Consider the following 19856-nt stretch of genomic DNA (forward strand, 5'->3'; position numbering starts at 1 on the left):
CTCCCCTCCCCTCCAGGCCCTGGGTCCCCCACCAGGTGAGGGCCTGATGGAGGCCATGTGGGCGGAGCTCGAGGCATGCCCCACAGGGGCCTCCAGGTTGGAGTTCAAGGTCAAGGATTCGGGGATGGGCTTGGCTTCTCTCTGTCCCTGGGGCGATCGTTTGCGCTTCCTCTAATACCTGTTGCAGGCAAGAATGGAATTTGGAGTTTGACCTACAAGGAGCTTCTCTCAGCAGCTGGAAGAGCCGGAGGGAGGGGCACCACTATCTTGTCAAGCTCTGGCTGCGAGGGGAGAGCAGCCCTGGTGTCTCCCTCTCACAGCCATCTCTGCCTCCTTCTGCCTCAGAAGCCACAGGAGCCACCAACAGGCACCAGGGCAGGCAGCCCTTATCCAGAGGAAGGTAAGACTCCCGCCTCCCCAGACCCATTCTGCAAACTGGGGAAGCTGATCTGGGGACAGGAGCCGGTGCTGGCAGGTTCACAGCCTCCAGCTGGAAACCACGGAGTTGGGGAGCCACAGCTCCTTGGAAAAGGCTTGTCACACGCCAGGCAAATAGGGTGTATTTCGGGGGGTGGACAGAGCCAGCGGCGCCAGGCGTGGGTCCCAGCTCTTCCACTAACCAAGTTCAGGGATCATTTCGCTTCACTCAGCCTCAGCTTCCTTATCTGTCAAATGGGGGTGTGAACCTTGGCCCAGCCCAACCCAGCCCACAGGTGTGGTGTACTCTTGGGGACTCAAAGACACAAGGCAGGTGAAGATATCTAGGTAAGCGGCAAAAAGCTAGAGGATGTGTGACTGTAGCTGCGGCTGCTGTGAACTACAAGGCAAATACGAGTCAGTGGTACAGGCTGGGCATGTGCGGGGGCTTCACATCCAGGGCCTGGTCTAACGGCCACGAGAGCCCTGTAAGGGCACAAGCACCCTAATTCACGGACAGCGCCTGAGAGCCTCGAGGAAACTAGCTCAGTTCGCCCACTTAGTGAGTGGCAGCGCCAAGACTCGCCTCCCGCGGCCAGGAGCTCATCCACAGCATGCGGTCTTCAGATGGTGTTCTGAATGATTCTGGGGAAGCGAGTGGAAGAGGAACCCCCCAAAGGGCGACCTGGGGGTATGACATGGGGGGGGTGACAATGTGCAGGAGGATACAGCAAAAGCTCTGAAAATCCCCTATTTATTTGTTGTGCAAATGTTTGTTGAGTGCCTGCTTGGGGGACACAGTGTGAGCGAGGCAGACATAGTCCCTGCCTTCATGGAGCCTGCAATGTGGTGGTGACAGGAAGTAAGGAGAGAATCGTCTAAATCAAGTGTCATGCTTGGTTCAACATTGATGAGATGTCGTGTTTGCTGTGACGGCAAATGAAGACCCAATTTAGACTGAGGCCGAAAGAAGCATCCTTTGGGGATGTGACAGTTGGGCAATGTCTGAAGGACTAGCAGGAGTTTGTCAAGCCAAAAGCATAGGGAAAAGCATCCAGGCAGAAGGAACAGAACGGCAAAGCCAGAAATAGTGCTGGAGAAATAGAAAGCAAGCTGGCGTGAGATGCACCTGAGGCTGTAGCAGAACACGTCGGCGGCAGGCGCTGAGACGCTTTGAGAGGAAAAGGGTCTGCTCTGATTTATGTCCATAGATCTCTCTGGTTTCCATGTGAGGGTGGACCAGAAGGAAGCAAGAGTGGCGTCAGGGAGGCAAGATGGGAGGTTCCTGCTCCAGTGGCTTGGACGACAGCCAAGTAGAAGTAAAGGTGAGGGAAAATGGACGGATTCAAGGCGTATTTTGGAAGTAGAATGAAAGAGAATTAGGGGTCAATAGATTCTGGGAGTTGAGACTGAGACACTGTGAATTCTTTGATGGTGTGTTTGTAGCTGTGGCATCGTTGGTGCTTAGGCACAGTGGCCGGCACACAGTCCATGCCCACAGACCACTTGATGAGTGAGTGAATGGGTGAACGAATGAATGACTCCAGGGTGTCTCTCGGGGTTCTGGCGTGAGCAGCAGGGTGGATGAAGTTGCCATTTTGAGAGATGGGGAGGACTGGAAGCCGTGGCATATCATGGTCTCCGACTTGGTTTGGGATGCTGATGGGGCATGCACGAGAATGCCAGGGTGGCATTTGGACGAGTGGGTCTGGGGCTCACAGGTGCCCTTGCGACATCTATTCTCTCTAGGAATCATGAGACGAAGTCATCACTGAAGGGAAGAGGCGGGTTGAGGAGAAAGCTACCAGGTCCCCTGCACCCAAGGACTCTGAGGAAAGCTGCCCTGCCCTATTGTGCCTACAGTTTCTTTCCCAATTACCAGAGCTGGGGCTCTTCCTAACAGACTGCTGACAGTTCTGGCCTCTGCATCAGCCCAGAGTCCCTCAGAATCTGTCCTCTCAACCTATTTCTAGACACCTGGCCCTAATGAACCCTGTAGCATAGCACTGGTCGAGCCGGCCAGGGTGGTCCTTCAGCTCCTCCCCTCCACAACTCTAGGCTCTGACGCCCAGCTCTGCCTTACAGAATTGACCCCTCCCTCTGCTTGGGCTGCCTCCACCACCAGCCTCTCTGGGTGTCCTGGACTCAAGCCAAGCCAAAGGCCGGGCTTGTGGCTGTGGAGTGGGCCGTTACCTCCACTGCAGGTGACCACAGAGAAGGGGTAGGAAACAGTGTGAGTAGCTGCCGGCCTGAAAGGTGCAGCCTGTGCCAGCCCTTGTTGTAACCCATGGAATTTTCCCTGCCAGTGTTCCCGTGCCAAGCAGCGCTTAGGAGCTCGCGTGTTAAATCTGAGTTGGAGCCGAGTTCAGTCATTTACCAGAGGTGTGTCCTTGGGCCGCAGCCTCGCCTTTGAGACCTGACCTCTTAGAAGCATTATGTGTTTAAAATGAAATTCACACACATACGGGGCCAGGGTCTGCCTGACCTCAAAGTCCACGCTATTGTTTTTTTAAAGATTGGTCCTGAGCTAACATCTGTTGCCAATCTTCTTTTTTTCTTCTTCTTTTCCTCAAAGCCCCCCTGTACATAGTTGTATATTGCAATTGTAGGTCCTTCTGGCTCTGCTATGTGGGACGCTGCCTCGCTTGGCTTGATGAGTGGTGCCATGTCCGCGCCCAGGATCTGAACCAGCGAAACACTGGGCTGCCGAAGCAGAATGCATGAACTTAACCACTCAGCCACGGGGCCAGCCCCTCTTTTATTTTTTTAATGAATGTATAAGAAGGATGGGGACAGACCAAGTATTCTGGACCTAATCACATTGTATAATGTACTCGCTTAATGCTTTTAACAAACCTGTGACATATGTCTGATTGTTATCCCCATTTTATAAATGGGGAAACTGAGTCTCAGAGAGGTGATTTGCCCAAGATGACGGAGCTAATAAGAGGTGGAGCTGGAATTTGAACTGGGCGGTGCATTTCTAACGTCTCTCACTTTATTATGACACATCTATTTCCCAGCGAGTATTTTGCCAATGATTAAAATTTGTAATTAGATGGTCACTGTCATCTTTGGTCAGTGCACGGCCCTCCCTTAGTTTCTCTTTGTCTCATTCTCTGTCCCTGCTAGTGTGTTTGATCTTCTTTGGCAAATATGCCTGCATCCTGGCAAAATATTTGGCACTATCTTGTGTCTTGGAATATATTTAATATCCACAGATGGTTTTATGCTGTAAATCTTGTTCCATTTGTTTCTTTTTCTTTCATTATGAAATGTTTCAGACGCACAAAAGTTAGGAAGGATAATGTGCCCCACACCAGTGGATGCCTAAGAAACCAGATCAAAGCCCTGCCCGGCCTGTGCACTCAGTCCCCCGTCTTTTCCTCACACTGGGGTGTGGAAAATTTCCACATCTGCTCTGGCAGATTATGTAACCGGTCAAAAGGAAAAGGGTGAGCAGCCGTCGCTGCTTGCTGAGCTTCCTCTGTTCTTTGGCTGCCCGGCGGGCCACTGTAAGGGCAGTGTATCCTTGCAAACAAAGCCCACTCTGTTACAACACCCGCTTTGCACTGACTCCCATTAACCCTGCTCTCCCACACAGGGAGGGTCCTTCACAGGTGGTGAAGCCAGAGCCCACCCCTAGCTTGGCCCTCCTGGGGCAGTGCAAGGGGCAAAGGGCACTTGGGGTCACATCACTGAGTGGCTCTGGGCACACATAGCACTACAAGGGGCTGTGGTGAGAACCCACAAGGATGGGGTCAGGTCCGCCTTGCTCACTACTTTGTCCTCTGTGCCTAGCAAAGAGCCTAGCACACAGCTGGTGCCTAATAAGTGTTTGTGGGAAAGAAAAAGAGAAAGAGGGAGGAAAGGAGTGCAGGAGGGCAGCAGACAAAGAGAAGGGCAGGAGGAAGGGAGGAAAGGAAGATAGATGAACCGGTACTGGATGATTCAATGAGCTTCTGTTCAGGACCCAGGTTCAAATCCCGCCACTGGCACTTACTGTGACCTAGAAGCAAGTGGCACAGCCCGGACCTGAACCTAGCTCACTTTCACCTCTTCATGCCACCGTTTCCCACCTCTAGAATGGACAGGTAATAGTGTTTACGTCACAGGGCTGAAGAGGATGAAGTAAGGTGACAAGTGTAAAGTGCGCTCCATGCCTGGCGCTTCAGTAAATAGTGCTCACTAAAGTTAAGATGCTAGTTGCTACACCGACAGCATGGATTTGCTGAAGAAGGGGCATGTTGAGGGCTCCGCCTCTGAGCATGTGGCCGAGGCAGCCGCCTCTGGGCTCCACAGCTTTTCTGGTCCTATTCCCACCGTGAAGACGCACCAGTCCCTCCAGGCCCCTGGCTGGGCGCCCACCTCCCTAGGACTCTGGAAGGGCCTGGAGTCGGTGCCAGCCTGCCCAGAGCGGTGATGAATAACTTGTTTATCTCTCCCACCGCTCTCCGTGCCTGGCAGGCAGAGGTCTGAAAGGGGAGGCTGGGGGAGGGGCTGGACACAGAGGAAGGCTGGCTCCCCAGTCAGCCCACTGCCCCTCCTCCCTCCTTCCTCCCCTTCCTCCCTTTCAGTCCTGCTGGGTTCTAGAACAATCTGCCCCACTCCCCAATTCAGCATCAATCTCCACCTTAAGCTGCTTCCTATGCTCCTAGTCCTCATTTCCCCCAAACTCCCCTGTTTAGGAGGCAGCAGGTGGAAGCATTTGAAAATCCAGGCCCTGAAATCAGACAGAGCCGGGTTTGTGTCCCAGCTTTCCCACTCATCAGCTGTGTGACACAGCTTCCTTGCCTGTGAAGTGACAAGAACACTACCTACCTAACAGGGGCTTCACCCTTGAGATTGCCCTCAAGGACCATCCAGTCCCCTCCTCCCCAAGCCTCCAGAACCTGCCTTTTCTAGTTAGACCCCCTTTCATGGGTCTAACTTTCATGAGCCTCCACTCCCACCTTGGAAAGCGGCTCCAGCTCCAGCCCTCCCTTCCTGCTTTCCCCCTGCAAGGTCTCTGGTTCAGCTGGGTCAGTCTTGAGCAGCTTATTGTCATCCCATTTTACAGAGGACAGTGACCACAAACCCTAGAGCTGACTGAGGCTCTGAGGGCTGAGAGGTGACCTGGGTTGGAATTTGGGCTTCTGCTCCGTACTACATTAGAGCAGGGTGAGTGTCGGAGCTGGGTTTGCCCCCATTAGCAAGTCTGTCTTTCCTCCTTCCCTCCTTTACCTTCTTCCTTCTATCTTTGGATTAATGCTATGGATCAATGGCTGCTTAGGTATTCTCTTCCGTGGAGAGGGCCACCACGTCCCAGGTCTGGGAAGCTGTGAGCATCCTCTCAACAGAACAAGAGCAAGGCCCAACCCCAGGGAGAGAAACTCAAAGCTATACTTGGTGTGGGAAGGGCACTTACAGGTCATTGAGCGCCCCCATGAGGCATCTTCTCTAAGTGCACGTCCAGCCTTTTCTTTCCGGGCTCAAAGGCAGAGGTTCTCAATCCAGGGGACTTCTGTGGCTGTCACAACTTGGGGGAGGGTGCTACTGACATATCGTGGGTAGCTACCAGGCACCCTGCTAAACATCCCACATTGCACAGGACAGTCCCCTACAATGAAGAATTGCCGTTCCAAAATGTCAATAATGTTGAAGATGAGAAATTCTACTCCAAGAACGAGGGACATCCTGCCCAGGTGACCAGGCCAATCTATCTTTGGGCAGCTCTGGCCAGAAGCAGGAAATTGTCCCCTAATTGTCCCTCTCCCTCACTTACCCTGTCAGGTAATCACCCAGTCCTATCAACTCTAACCCCACATTATTTCTCTGATCCGCTTTTTCTCAGCCCTCCCTATCCTTCGTCTCAAGTTTGGGTCATGACAGAACAACTTTCTGTTCACCCTCTTGTTGCTGCTAGTCAGCCTTCCCACCCGCATCTGACCATGCCACTTCCTTCTTCAAAATTCTTCAATGGCATTCCTTAACTCTGAGCAGAGGTGTGTAAATGGAGGCATTGCTGCCCTCAGCGAGATGTTTTGAAAATATATGGGAGCATTTTTAGTTGTCACAGTGATGGGGGCACTACTGGCATTCAGGGGGTGGAGGCCAGAGATGCTAGACACCTTGAAATGCACAGGACTGCCCCATGCAACACAGACTTTCAGATGTCCCACCACAAACGTAGGCGGGGGAAAACATGCTTATAACTATCTGAGACTAGACCCTACCTCCAGTCTATAGAAAACACAAAGTGTTGGGGGAGGAGGTTATGTAAAAAAAGGTACCCACTTTTTATTTTCACACATTGTCTCAAATATTTTTAAGAAGGCTCTGTCCTATATTAAAAGTATGGCATACCATAGCAATTGCTTGGGCTTTTTAAGTAATATTGAAAATCACTAAAGCATTTTTATAAATTTAAACATTTCGATGTATATACTAGTTTCTATTCTGGTGTTTCTCCATAGATTCACTCTTTATTCCGTGCTTCTAGAAGAAAACGGCTTTTGATTTTCTTATTTCTCTTAAATTCAAAGTTTATTTGCTATAATGGATGAAAGTATCTGACTGCCCCTTTGGGTCTTGCAGTGGAGTCAGATGGAGCAGTTACGTGTTGAAACACCCATGCTTTCCTTTTATTTCTCTTTTATGTTAGAGTTAGAGCATTGTATTGATTTTTTTTAAAAAATGATGTGTGTAGGTAAGGTAATATTAATTACGAAATTCAGTATTCAGTGACAGGGGTATTACAAAATATTTGTTCTAAAAACGGGATAATGTCTGATAGGTTGAGAACTGCTGACCTTGTAAAACTCTTTGAATAACATCAAAGGGTTGGTATAACGCCTTCATATCTGATTAGCCTCACTGCCCATCTCCGTCCTCCTGATCTTACTTAATCCCCAGGCAAGAATGTGGTGCTGCCTTGAACATGATGTGATCGTTCACACCTCAGTGTCTGCAGACGCTGTTGGCTTGGCTTGGCTTGGAATGCTCCCCAACCCCTGCTTGTCCACATGGGACCACCTACTTATTCTTCAAAACCCAGCTTATATGCTACAGTCTGGATTCCCTCACGTAAAATTAGTTAATCCTTCCTCACCACACCTTATAGAAAATAATAGTAATAGTAACAATAATAATAGCAACTACAGTTTATCGAGCACAGCTGTGCAAGGCTCTGTGCTCAACACTTCACACGTACTAGCGCACAGTAATCTATGAAGTATAAACACTTAGTGCCCCATCTTGCAGATAGGAAAGCTAAGGGTTAGGGGAATTAGGGAATTTGCCCAAGTTCTGAGGATTGGCAAGTGGTGGAGCCAGCTGTATGGCTCCTAAGCTTCAAGCCTTAATGCATCACTCTCTGCACCTCCACTCTATGAAATATCACACGGTGTTGTTTTCATTCATGAGCGGGTTTATCCCAGTATGGGGCTGCATATCACCGAGGGCAGGGACTGAGTTTTTTAATTCCTGAACCCCTTGAAGCTGACCCCCCCCCCCCCCCCCAGAGGCTGACATCCTCAGGGTGGAGTCACGTGTTTGTTTTTTTTAAAGATTGGCACCTGGGCCAACAACTGTTGCCAATCTTCCTTTTTTTTTTTTTTTTTCCGCTTTTCCTCTCCAAATCCCCCCAATACATAGTTGTATATTTTAGTTGTGGGTCCTTTTAGTTGTGGCATATGGGACGCGGCCTCAACGTGGCCTGACGAGCAGTGCCATGTCCATGCCCAAGATCTGAACTGGTGAGACCCTGGGCCGCCACAGTGGAGCGCGCAAACTTGGTCACGGGGCCAGCCCCGGAGTCACATCTTAACACAAGAATAAGTCAATGCCTAAATCATTTATAGTAAAGTCACCCTTGGGAATTTTATTAGTTTCCAATTGCTGCTGTAACAAATTGCCGCAAATGTAGTGGCTTAAAACAATACTAATTTATTATCTTACAATTCTGCAAGTAGAAGTTCTAAGTGAGTCTTACTAGGCTCAAATCAAGGTGACAGCAGGGCTTAATTCCTTCTGCATGCTCTCGGGGAGAATTCATTAATTTGCTTTTTCTAGCTTCTAGAAGCCGCCTGCATTCCTTGGCTCATGGCCCTGTTACTCCATCTTCAAAGCCAGGAACATTGGGCCAAATCCTTCTCACACTGTTATCTGTCTGGTTCTCTTGTCTGATTCCCTCTTCCACTTTCAAGGACCCTTGTGATTACGTTAGTCTCACTAGATAATTCAGGATAATCTCCTTATTTTAAGGAGAGCTGAGTAGTAATCTTAATTCCATCTGCAACTTTAATTGTCTTTTGCTATATAAGAACATATTCACAGGTTCTGGAGATAAGGAGGTAAACATATTTGAGGTGGGCATGATTCTGCCTACCACAGGAGTCCCTTAAATTGCCCACAGAAGTGCAGTATCCTGAGAAACAGCTTAGGATGTGGTTCAAAGCATGGATTCTGGAGCAAGATTATTTGCCTTCAAATTCCAGCTCTACCACTTGAGCTGTATTACTTTGGGCAAGTTACTTAACTTCTTTGTGGCTCAATTTTGCCATCTGTAAAATGGTATGATAGCAATAGTGCCCATTTGGCAGGTTTGTAAACACTTAGAATGATGCTTGGCATGTAGCAGCTGTTATATAGGTGTTTATTAAATGTATGAAATTTCATAGGCATATTGAGCATTGGAACAAGATTGTATTATCTGGTTGAGTCTCAGACAAAATCATTGGCTTGATCTTTACCAAGCTGTGAGGTACCTGGGAAACAGACTGACCCGAGTGTGTCTTTTTTCTCTAACTCTCAGACATGTGCTTATTAAGTGGAAGAGCATGGTGAAACCATCTGCACTACTTAAATTGTATGTTTTCCCTTATGTTTTGCCAAGTGAACGGTTGAATTGGTAAAGATCAACTGTGGATTTGGTCTGACTTCATTGTAAATATTTGCTGGATGAATGAGTGAATGGATGGATGGGCAGATGGTTGGATGGATCTGCCTTCCTGAGCTCTGTCTTCAACACACATCCCTCCACTTGTGTCATCTTGCTTGGATGCTCCAAGGGGGCAGCCAAGGAGAGTGTGAGAGGAGTTCGTGGGGTTGTGGTATCTGACACGCACTTACACTTCCACAGGATTGAGAGAGAGAGTTCAGCACCATGGAGAGCGGCCCCAGCAGCCCTCAGCCAGCGCCGTCGGATCCTCTGGAGGCGTTTCCCCAGAGGAGCCTGGAGCCAGGTGACATCGCAGTGCTGGTTCTGTACTTCCTCTTTGTCCTGGCCGTTGGAGTATGGGTAAGCCAGGCCAGTGGGAGGGAGAGAGGGGAAGAAACCAGCTCAAGGTCATACAGTAATCAGAACTTCAAATTTTTAAAAATGTGTTGAGTATTGACTATGTGTCCGGTACTGTGTTAGGCATTTTCACTTGTGTTATCTCATGTAGTTTGCACAAGTCCCCGAGGAAGATACTGTTGCTATACCCACTTCATAGATAAGGAAACTAAGGTGCAAAGAATTTAAGTTCCTTTTTCTGTCAGTAAGTTAGAAGAGCTGGGGTTAGAATCCCTATCTTCTTCACTTTGAAGCCCATGCTCTTTTTGAAAAATTATTATTTAAAGGAAGTTTTTTTTTTAAGGCTATACAGTCAAATGGTTCAAAAATAAAAACACCTTAAACTGACATACAGCGAAAAGTCTCGTTACTGCTCTTCCCTCCATAGGTAACCACTGTTATTAACTTTTTAGTACATTAGTGTGCTCTTTCAGAGTTTCTTTATGCAAATCCAATCAAATGTTAACGTGCGTATTTCCCTCTTTCTTAAATAGAAGGTAGCTTATTATACAAACTGTTCCTTACCTTGCTATTTTTCACTTAGTGTCTCTTGGATATCTCTTCATATCAGTACATAGCAGCTTCCTCATCTTCTTAAAAGTTGCACAATATTCCATTAGATGATTGTATTGTAATTTATTTAACCTGTTTCTTACTGAGAGTTATTTAGATCATTTCCTATCTCTTACTATTACAAATTAGGCTGAAATAAGCACATCCTATACATTATTCTGGATTATTTATTTTGGATGTGTGCAATCATAATGCAGGATAAATTCTTACAACCTATGGAACTGTCAGGTTAAAGGATATATGTATCTGTAATTATGATTGTTTGTGTCAAATTGCCCTCTGTAGGTAGAGTACCAATCTGCACACACATCATTAATGTATGAGAGAAAGTCCTTTTGTGTCGCACCCTCACCCACATGGTAGTGTCAAACTTTCTCATTGTTGCCAAACCGATGGGGAAACATAAGATCTCAATGCATTGTTAATGTGCACTTATCTTATAATAAATGAGGCTGGGCACCCTTACATATGTTTAAGGACCACTTATTTTCTTTCTGTGAAGTATAGTTTCATATTTTTTGCCCATTTTCATTGGGGTCTTGCTCTTTTTCTTCTCAATTTCTAGGAACTGTTCACGTATTAAGGAGATTAATAAGTTTGGGATAAGGATGGCGCAGAGGAGGTGCTGCTGTCTGACTTCAGGTCACTTGGTACAAAGGACTTGAAAACTGTAGCCCTCTGAGGTCTTCCCACTTTGGTCCAACTATTTGTGGATCATTTCTCTACTCTTACCCCTTAGCTTTACCTCCTCCCGGTCAAGAAGGCAAAAAAGTGCTAGACATCCCAAAGACCATGGATCTGACCTCTCTCTGTTTCCCCCACTTTCACAGGACACACTGAGATGGATGGGGGCTTTGGAGTCAGACAGCCTTGGGATCAGGGTTAGAGGTAGGCATAGAGTTAGTGCGAGGGTTAGAGTTCCTGAGGATCTGTATTTTCACAGGAAATCCAGAAGGCTGTGATGTATTATCGGCAGGGGAAGCCCTGGATTTAGATGAACCTTTTGGCACGAGTTCTTTATCTTAGAAAATACTTCCTGTGTCAGAGTTGAGCAGGAATGAGCCACAGTGCATTTTCTATAGCAATTGCAAGAATGCAAAGGTATCATTTCATGCTATTTCTTGTCCACTAAGAATTCCCTCACCAACATCTGCACTCAGAGGCTCAGAGAAGTTAAACAACTTACCCAAGAACCCACAAGCTACTTAGTGGCCAAAATGTCTCTATTAAAACACCTTCAATGCCAGGAAGCTCACTCCTTCTAAAGATATTTTTGTAGACCAGCTAACAACATGGTCTCCGAAATCAGGCTGACCTGGGTTTGAATTCCTAGCCCTTTCACTAACTAGAAATATGGCACTAGATAAGTGACATTACTTCTGAGTCTCAGTTTCTCCATCTGTCAGATTGGCCTAATGACAACAACCTCACAGGAGTTGGTAAGGATTAAAATGAGATAATGCTTTAAAAAGCTTAGCATAGTGTCTGGCACATAGCACTAACACTCAATAGATGGGATCCATTATGAGCTATCATAGACAAGCCATAGGTCTAAAACTCAAATGCCTAGGGAGGCCAAGTGGGTTACCATAAATGTGTGAAGCAAGGAGTGGTGGGGGCTGTGTTGACCTGAAGTTGTCTCCTCTAAAGGCATTCAAATTAAAATCTTAAAAACCATGGGTCAAACAAAATATTTGACATCTAAATCTGGCCTGCTAGACTCCCAGTTTATAATCCCCGGCCTGGGCCATTTTGGGAAGCCTCTGATTGCTAGCATTTTTGCTCACCCACCCCTCTTCTTTGTTTCAGTCCACAGTGAAGACCAAAAGAGACACAGTAAAAGGCTACTTCCTAGCTGGAGGGGACGTGGTGTGGTGGCCAGTAAGTGGTCGTTGTTTCAATTAAAGTCACTTCCCAAAGAATCTTCAAGTGCTGATGTTCTGTCTAGCCTTTGCTATCTCAGGACTCTGGTTCCATGTTGTCTGGAAGTCACAATCTAATCTAGAGAAGGCTTAGCTCTGATTCAAATTTTTTTAAAACAAAAAGAGAATTTATTAGCTCACCTAAAGGAAAAATCAAGGATTGGGCTGATTTCAAGTACAGATGAGTGCAGGAGTTCCAGTGACATTACTAGGAGAAGTAAAATTTAATTAATTTTTACTTTTTTGAGGATGATTATCCCTGAGCTAACATCTGCTGCCAATCCTCCTCTTTTTGCTGAGGAAGACTGGCCCTGAGCTAATATCCATGCCCATCTTCCTCTACTTTCTATGTGGGACGCCTACCACAGCATGGCTTGCCAAGTGGTGCCATGTCCGCACCCAGGATCCGAACCAGCCAACCTTGGGCCACCAAAGTGGCATGTGCACACTTAACTGCTGTGCCACCGAGCTGACCCTGGAGAAGTAAAATTCAAAATGATTAAAATCATACAAAGTGTTTTGCCAATAGAATAAAATTAGAAATCAATAACAGAAGGAAGTTTGGGAAATTCAGAAATATGTAGAAATCAAACAACACACTCCTAAATAACTAATGAGTCAAAGGAGAAATCACAAGGGAAATAGAAATACAGAATAGAAAAACATTAGATAAAATCAACAAAATCAAAAGTTAGTTCTTTGAAACAAAGTTGACCAAGAAAAAAGAGAAGGGCTCAAATTTTAAAAATCAGGGATGAAAGAAAGTACATTATTACCAATCTTGCAGAAATAAAAATAATTACTAGGGAATACTATGGATAATTGTATGCCAAAAAATTAGATAACCTAGATGAAATGGACAAATCCTTAGAAAGACACAAATTACTGAAACAGACTCAAATAGAAATAGAAAACCTGAATTGTACCTATAAAAAGTAAGACCTTAAATTAGTAACCACAAAACTTCCTACAAAGAAAAGACAAAGAGGCCAGCCCAGTGGTTTAGTGGTTAAGTTCACATGCTCTGCTTCGGTGGCCCAAGGTTCGTGGGTTCAGTTCCTCGGTGCAGATGTATGTACGGCTCATCAAGCCATGCTGTGGCGGTGTCTCACATACCAAATAGAGGAAGATTGCCACAGATGTTAGCTCAGCAACAATCTTCCTCAAGCAAAATGAGGAACTGTACGTAAATACAATTCTGCATACATTCAGAAAAAGTGTTTGATAAAATCTAACACCACTTCATGATAAAAACACTCAACCAACTAGGAATAGAAGGAAAACTTCTTAACCTGACAAATGGCATCTACAAAAACCCCAGAGGTGACATCATACTTAGTGGTGAAAACCTGAAAGCTTTCCCCCAATATCAGAAACAAGACAAGGATGTCCCCTCTCAGCATTTCTATTCACCATTTTACTCGAGGTTCTAGACAGGGAAACTGTGAAGAAAATGAAGTAAAAGTCATCCAAAGTGAAGAGGAAAAAATAACGCTATCTCTATTTGCAGACAACATGATCTTTTATCTAGAGAATTCTAAGTAACCTGGAAAAAAATACCAGAGCTAATAAATGAGTTCAGTAAGTTTGCAGAATATAAGAGAAACATAAAAAAGCAATATAAAAGGGGCTGGCCCCGTGGCCGAGTGGTTGAGTTCGCGCGCTCCGCTGCAGGCGGCCCAGTGTTTCGTTGGTTCGAATCCTGGGCGCGGACATGGCACTGCTCATCGGACCACGCTGGGGCGGCGTCCCACATGCCACAACTAGAAGGACCCACAACGAAGAATACACAACTATGTACCGGGGGGCTTTGGGGAGAAAAAGGAAAAAATAAAATCTTTTAAAAAAAAAAAAGCAATATAAAAGATTAACATCTTAATATATTAGCAAAGAAAAATTTGAAAATAAAATTAAGAAACAATTCCATTTACAATAGCATCAAAATAATAAAATACTTAGTAAATTTGACAAAAGAATTGCAACATATACACTGAAAACACCATTTGAAGAAAAAGGACTAAAAATTGGGACGACATCCTGTGTTCATGGATTCAAAGACTTAATATTGTTAAGATGGCAATACTCCCCAAATTGATCTATAGATTCAACACAATTCCTATCCAAATTTCTGCTGCCTTTTTTTTTTTTGCACAAATTGACACGCTGATCCTAAAATTCATGTAGAAATGCAAAGGACCCAGAATAGCCAAAAGAATCTTGAAAAAGTAGAACAAAGTTGGAGGACTCACACTTCTTGATTTCAAAACTTACTACGAAACTATAGTAATCAAGAGAGTGTGATGCTGGCATTAGGATAGATCAATGGAATAGAACTGGATGAAAACCAGAGACTAGAAAGTCATAGGAGGCACGGCAGCCCTCTCACGACAGTTCTTTCTCTGTCTGTCTGTCTTTAGCTCTCTGTCTCCCTTGCTCTGTGCTCACTTGATCCGCATCTTTCTGCATGTCCCCTTCCTCTCAGCACAGTGCCAGTGACGAGCACATAGCTGAACATGCTACTCAACGCCCGCATCCCCACACACACCTTCCTGGGTTACACACCCCAGTCTAAGGGACCAGCAGAGATGGTCTCCCAGTTCTAGACTGCCAGGAGAGGGAATGTAATTGACCCAGTTTGGGCCAGATGCCCAGGCCTGTCTGGTCCAATCAACTGAGACCAGAGATTGGGGTCACCAAGCACAGTCTTGGCCACTTAGAGCTCTACCAGAAGGAGGGCTCTCTACTTTGCTAAGTTAGAAGCAGAGCTGGGGATTAACAAAGGCTTCCTGATTCTCATCATGAGCACTTTCTACAATACCTGTCATCCTTTCCCCCAGGGATGCTGCAGACACTTCAAGTTGCGCACTGCACCACCCTAGGGGGCACAATTCACATTTAGGCATCATAGATGGGCATATATTATGTCAATTTCTGATAGGCGGAAGCAAAAGATTCTCAGGGAAGGCGAGTCTTTGTCTAATTTGAAAAAAGGTGCTAGATAGGCTAGGGAGGGCCTTGCCGTCTCCACTTCTCCCTTTATCTTGCTCCCTTTGGAGAGTGGGAAGAACTGGGGGTGGGGGAGAAGGTACCCCAGACCTTAGCTCCAAGATCTGACTTGTCCATCTCCCCACAGGTGGGTGCATCCTTATTTGCCAGCAACGTTGGAAGCGGACACTTCGTCGGCCTGGCAGGGTCAGGTGCTGCTACGGGTGTTTCTGTAACTGCTTATGAGTTTAACGTAGGTACTTCATGAGGCACGGACAGCTCACTCTACTTAATAGGTAGATCCTGGGGACAGTTGTGGGAATGCCCTGCACTTTTAACAATGAATGGTGCTTTATGAAAAAACAAACAGGAAGCGTCAAGGGCACCCCTGGTTAGCAAAAATCAGTTTGATCCACAAGTCTCAGGCCTCTCTGTGTTTCTTGATGGGGGCCCGCCCATATGGCCGTGAGCCCACAAATAAATGCATGAAGAAGGCTCCGAATCTCTCCCTCGTGGATGCAGAAGATGGACGGTATCAAGGGACAGGAGGGTATTTCTGTGTATTAGATGTCAATCGACCATCACAAAAATTATGTGGTTCAGTGGTTCTTGACATTTTGCCACCCTCACAGATACCCAAGAGATTGGACACACTTTCCTGTGTAGCAGGGCTCATTCGGGATATGATTTTCACTGTGGGGGAGGGGATATACTTATTAATGACTAACATTTTTGTTAGTCATAAAATGACAGACATTTTTTAAGTGCTTACTCTATGCCACAGACTTAAGTACACTACATACCTTATCACATTATGGGATTTGATTAGTTTAGAGCCAGACTTCCTGGGTTCGCTTCCTGGCTCTACCACTTACAAGCTGTGTGACCTTTGGCAAGTTACTTAACCTTTCTGAGCCTCATGTATAAAATAGAGATACTAGTGGTGCTTGCCACACTGAGTCATTGTGAGGAGTAAATGAATTGATGTTTGTAAAGTGTGCAGAGGAGTGCCTGGCATATTGTAAGTACTCAGTAAGCATCATCTCATCGATTTCCTTGCAACAACCCCATGGGGCCATTTCGCAGGTGAGAAAAATGAGTCTCAGAGACCTGTGTAAACTCTTCCAGCATCACCAGCTGGTCATCAGCGTGGCCTGTCTGACCTCACAGCCTTGTTTTAAGCACTGCCCAAGGAGGGGAGGGAACACAATGGGATGAAGGGAGATGATGTGAGGGTTAGGAGACACTCAGCTAGGAGTCACAAAAACCTATTTCTGCTCTCCCCTACTTCATCCCCTTCTCCCATTTGCACGTGGAAATATGGCTGCCTGGGAGGGTGAGCTACTCAGCAAGGAAGAGACTGACCCAGAGGCCGAGCCAGGTCAGGTTACCTTAGGGTCCAGAGGGGAATCCAAATCGGCACCTTGACGTGGTGGGAGCTGGTCCTGATTCTGTTTTCTCGGGCAGGGCATATTTTCCGTGTTGATGCTGGCCTGGATCTTCCTTCCTATCTACGTTGCTGGTCAGGTGAGTCTGAAGGCGGTTGGGGTGCTATGGAATGGGGAGACCCTTTGGGAAAGTCAAACCTGCATTCCCTCCCTCCCTCCTGTGGACATGCATTGGACAGTCCCTAAGAGGTCCCAGCACTGGTGATGGATGACGCTCGGAGGAGGCAATGAGGACCCTGCCCTTAGCAATTCCCACCTGGTAACCAACGTTCAAGATACACACAGGGCTCTCAGAGGCTGGGAGAAACGCGGGCTCGAGAAAATGTTTTTAAATGCCAAAGCACAAATATAAAGCTCACAGTCTCTTTTAAATGTTTAAGCCTTAACATGTTACTGCTTTTAACTAAAAAAATAGGATTCATTTATTTTTTTCTTCCTTTGTACACAAAACCGTAATGATTGAGTTATTTCTGGTTGATGCGAAATGTTGAAATTTTTGTTACCGAGTAATACTGCTCTGGACTTTTTGAAAAAGGAGTTTTGAAAATTATTTCTGAACTTACTGACAGCTTTCTGCCCCCATATTGTCTAGACTTAATTCTGTTTTAAAAGTTCTGCTACCCAGGGCAAGATCATGCAATATCACAGGGTTATTCATAAAGCAACATTGGACTTTTTTAAAAATACGCAACGTGGAAAGAACTGCTTCATGATCAGAGGAATCATTTAAAAAGTCACTTTGTACCAGAAGTAGTGCAATCGGTATAAAGGAGCAGTGCTGTCGGGGTGAATAATCTCACTTGGAGATAATACTGAGTCTTAAAAGCAAGGCTTTTGGTGAGTGAGGCGCCTGGGTCTGTCCCCCTGTGACCAGTTCCCACATAGACAAAATATCTGGGTGAGAACAATACTGCACTGGGGGTGAGGCTCTCGGGGCCAAAGTGTCAGTAAGTAAATTGAGAGTTTATTATGGGTGGAGATGCAGCCTAGTTCGTAGGTAGGGGGCCAGATGTTCTCAGCTCATGGTTTCCATTTTCTCGGGCAAGTAGAAGACAATGTCATCTGCTGGGGGAGAGGACAGAGCTCCTGTGGCTGAAGGTTGAGAAGAGGCACGAAGACTTGAAATGACTGCGGGAGTTATTTGTCATGGAAATACCTGAGGGCAACCACAGTGTGTATCCATAGGGGGCTGGGCATCCATCCTATGGAACATCAGGCTGTGAAAAGGGATGATGTTGATAGAGTTATGCTGTTGTGAAAGGATTTCCAAGCTATATTGTTCGGTAAAAATTCCCTGGATGTAGACATTCTTGGGACAACATCTTGCAAGAAGTCAAAAGAGAGATTAAGCCCATACTAGATAATAAATCCCAGAGTGTTGAGAAAGAAAAACTACCCAATCCATTTTTATTGGGAAATAATAAACACACAGAAAAGTGATAAAGCACAAATGTGCAGCTTAAGAAACTACTGTAAAATGAACACCCAGATCAAGACAGAAAAATCACAACCCCCACCATGTGCCTTCAGCAGATCCAGCACCTTCCTCTCTCCTTGACTTTCACCGAACTCACTTCCCTGCTTGTCTTTATAGTTTTAATTAAGCATACCTAAACAGTATGATTTAATTTTATAGTTTTGGGGGGCCGGCCCCATGGTGTAGTGGTTAAGTTCAGTGCACTCCACAGGTTTGGATCCTGGGCACACACCTACACCACTTGTCAGCCATGCTGTGGCAGTGACCCACATATAAAGTGGAGGAAGATTGGCAACAGATGTTAGCTCAGGGCTAATCTTCCTCAGCAAAATAATAATAATAATAACTTCACTGTTTTGGAACTATATGCACATGGAATCAGGGGTAACATATTCTTTTTTTGCATGGAGCTGATGTGTTACTTTTCACAGGTATGTAGTTATGTGTAGAATGACTATCCCCCAATGTATCTGTCCATTATTTTTTTCCTGGGCACTTAGGTTGTTCCCAATGTTAGGCTATGATGGACAATGCTGCTATGGACATTTTTATACAAGTGTCCTGATGCACACAAACATGCATTTATGGAGAAAATCTACCTATAAGTGGAATTGCTGGGTTTTTGGCTGTGTTTAGCTGGCTTTACTAGATACTGCCAAGCTTTTTCCCAGAGTAGTTCTATCAATTTATACTCCCACCAGATGTGTATGCAAATTCTCTTTGCTCTATTGCTCCACATCCTTGTCAACACTTGGTATTTTCCAACTTTAAAGTTCTTGCTAATCTAGTGGGTGTGTAGTGGTATCTCACTGTGCTTTCAATTGGCAATTCTGTTTATATGTTTTTTGGCCACTTGGATTTCCTCTTTTGAGAAGTAACTTGCCTAGGACTCTTGCCAACTTTTCTATTAGGTTATATAGCTTCTTCTTGTTGATTTGTAGAAGTTCTTTTTTTTTTCCTTTTCCTTTGTTGCTGAGGAAGATTCACCCTGAGCTAACATCTGCTGCCAACCTTCCTCTTTTTGTATATGAGCCACTGCCACAGCATAGCAGCTGACAGATGAGCAGTGTAGGTCTGTGCCCAGGAACCAAACCTGGGCAGCTGAAGCAGAGTGTGCCAAATCTAACCACTAGGCCACCGGGGCTGGCTGATTTGTAGAAATTCTCTATATATTCTGGAAACAGGTGCTTAGGGTTGTTCTATGTATTGCAAATATCTTTTTTTTCTATTCTGTGTCTTTTCTTTTCACTTTCTTAATGTTGTTTTTTGATAAACAGATCTCAATTTTAATTTAGTTTAATTTAATTCAATTAAATTTAGTTTAATTCAATTAATAGTCACCTTTATCACTTTTCCTTAATGGTTACTGCTTTTTATATCTTGATTATAAATTTTTTTTCCTATTCCAAGGTCATAAAGATATTCTCCATATCTTCAAGAATGTTTCACATTTAAGTCAATTGTCTACCTAGAATTGATTTTTGTCCATCATATTTTGAGAACAGGATAATGTTAATATTACCTAACAAGAAAATTACAGACCAATTTCTCTTATGAATATGGAAAATAAATGATACTTCTTAGGGACCCACCCTACTCTCCATCCACAGTGTTCTTCCCTCAGTTCATTCACTTATGCATTCATAGAAGAAACATTTTTTAGCTGATTGCCAACCGTATGCAATGCACTGTTCTAGCAGTTCCTCCTGCTCACCAGG

The 19856-nt window shown here is 45.4% G+C and overlaps 1 protein-coding gene across 2 annotated transcripts in view; it reads left to right on the plus strand.

Annotated features, from left to right (window-relative positions):
* Positions 1 to 262: 262 nt before the first annotated feature.
* The window catches only part of SLC5A11 (solute carrier family 5 member 11), a 54162-nt gene continuing 34568 nt past the window's right edge, over positions 263 to 19856 (plus strand). For both annotated transcript variants that reach the window (XM_046665555.1, XM_046665556.1), the window contains exons 1-5: positions 263 to 400; positions 9539 to 9697; positions 12116 to 12187; positions 15362 to 15466; positions 16681 to 16740. In XM_046665555.1, coding sequence (XP_046521511.1) covers positions 9563 to 9697; positions 12116 to 12187; positions 15362 to 15466; positions 16681 to 16740 — 372 coding nt within the window. In that variant the 5' untranslated portion in view covers positions 263 to 400; positions 9539 to 9562. The remainder of the gene's footprint in view (positions 401 to 9538; positions 9698 to 12115; positions 12188 to 15361; positions 15467 to 16680; positions 16741 to 19856) is intronic.

Source organism: Equus quagga, chromosome 7 (assembly GCF_021613505.1).
Source record: "Equus quagga isolate Etosha38 chromosome 7, UCLA_HA_Equagga_1.0, whole genome shotgun sequence".
Classification (NCBI taxonomy): domain Eukaryota; kingdom Metazoa; phylum Chordata; class Mammalia; order Perissodactyla; family Equidae; genus Equus; species Equus quagga.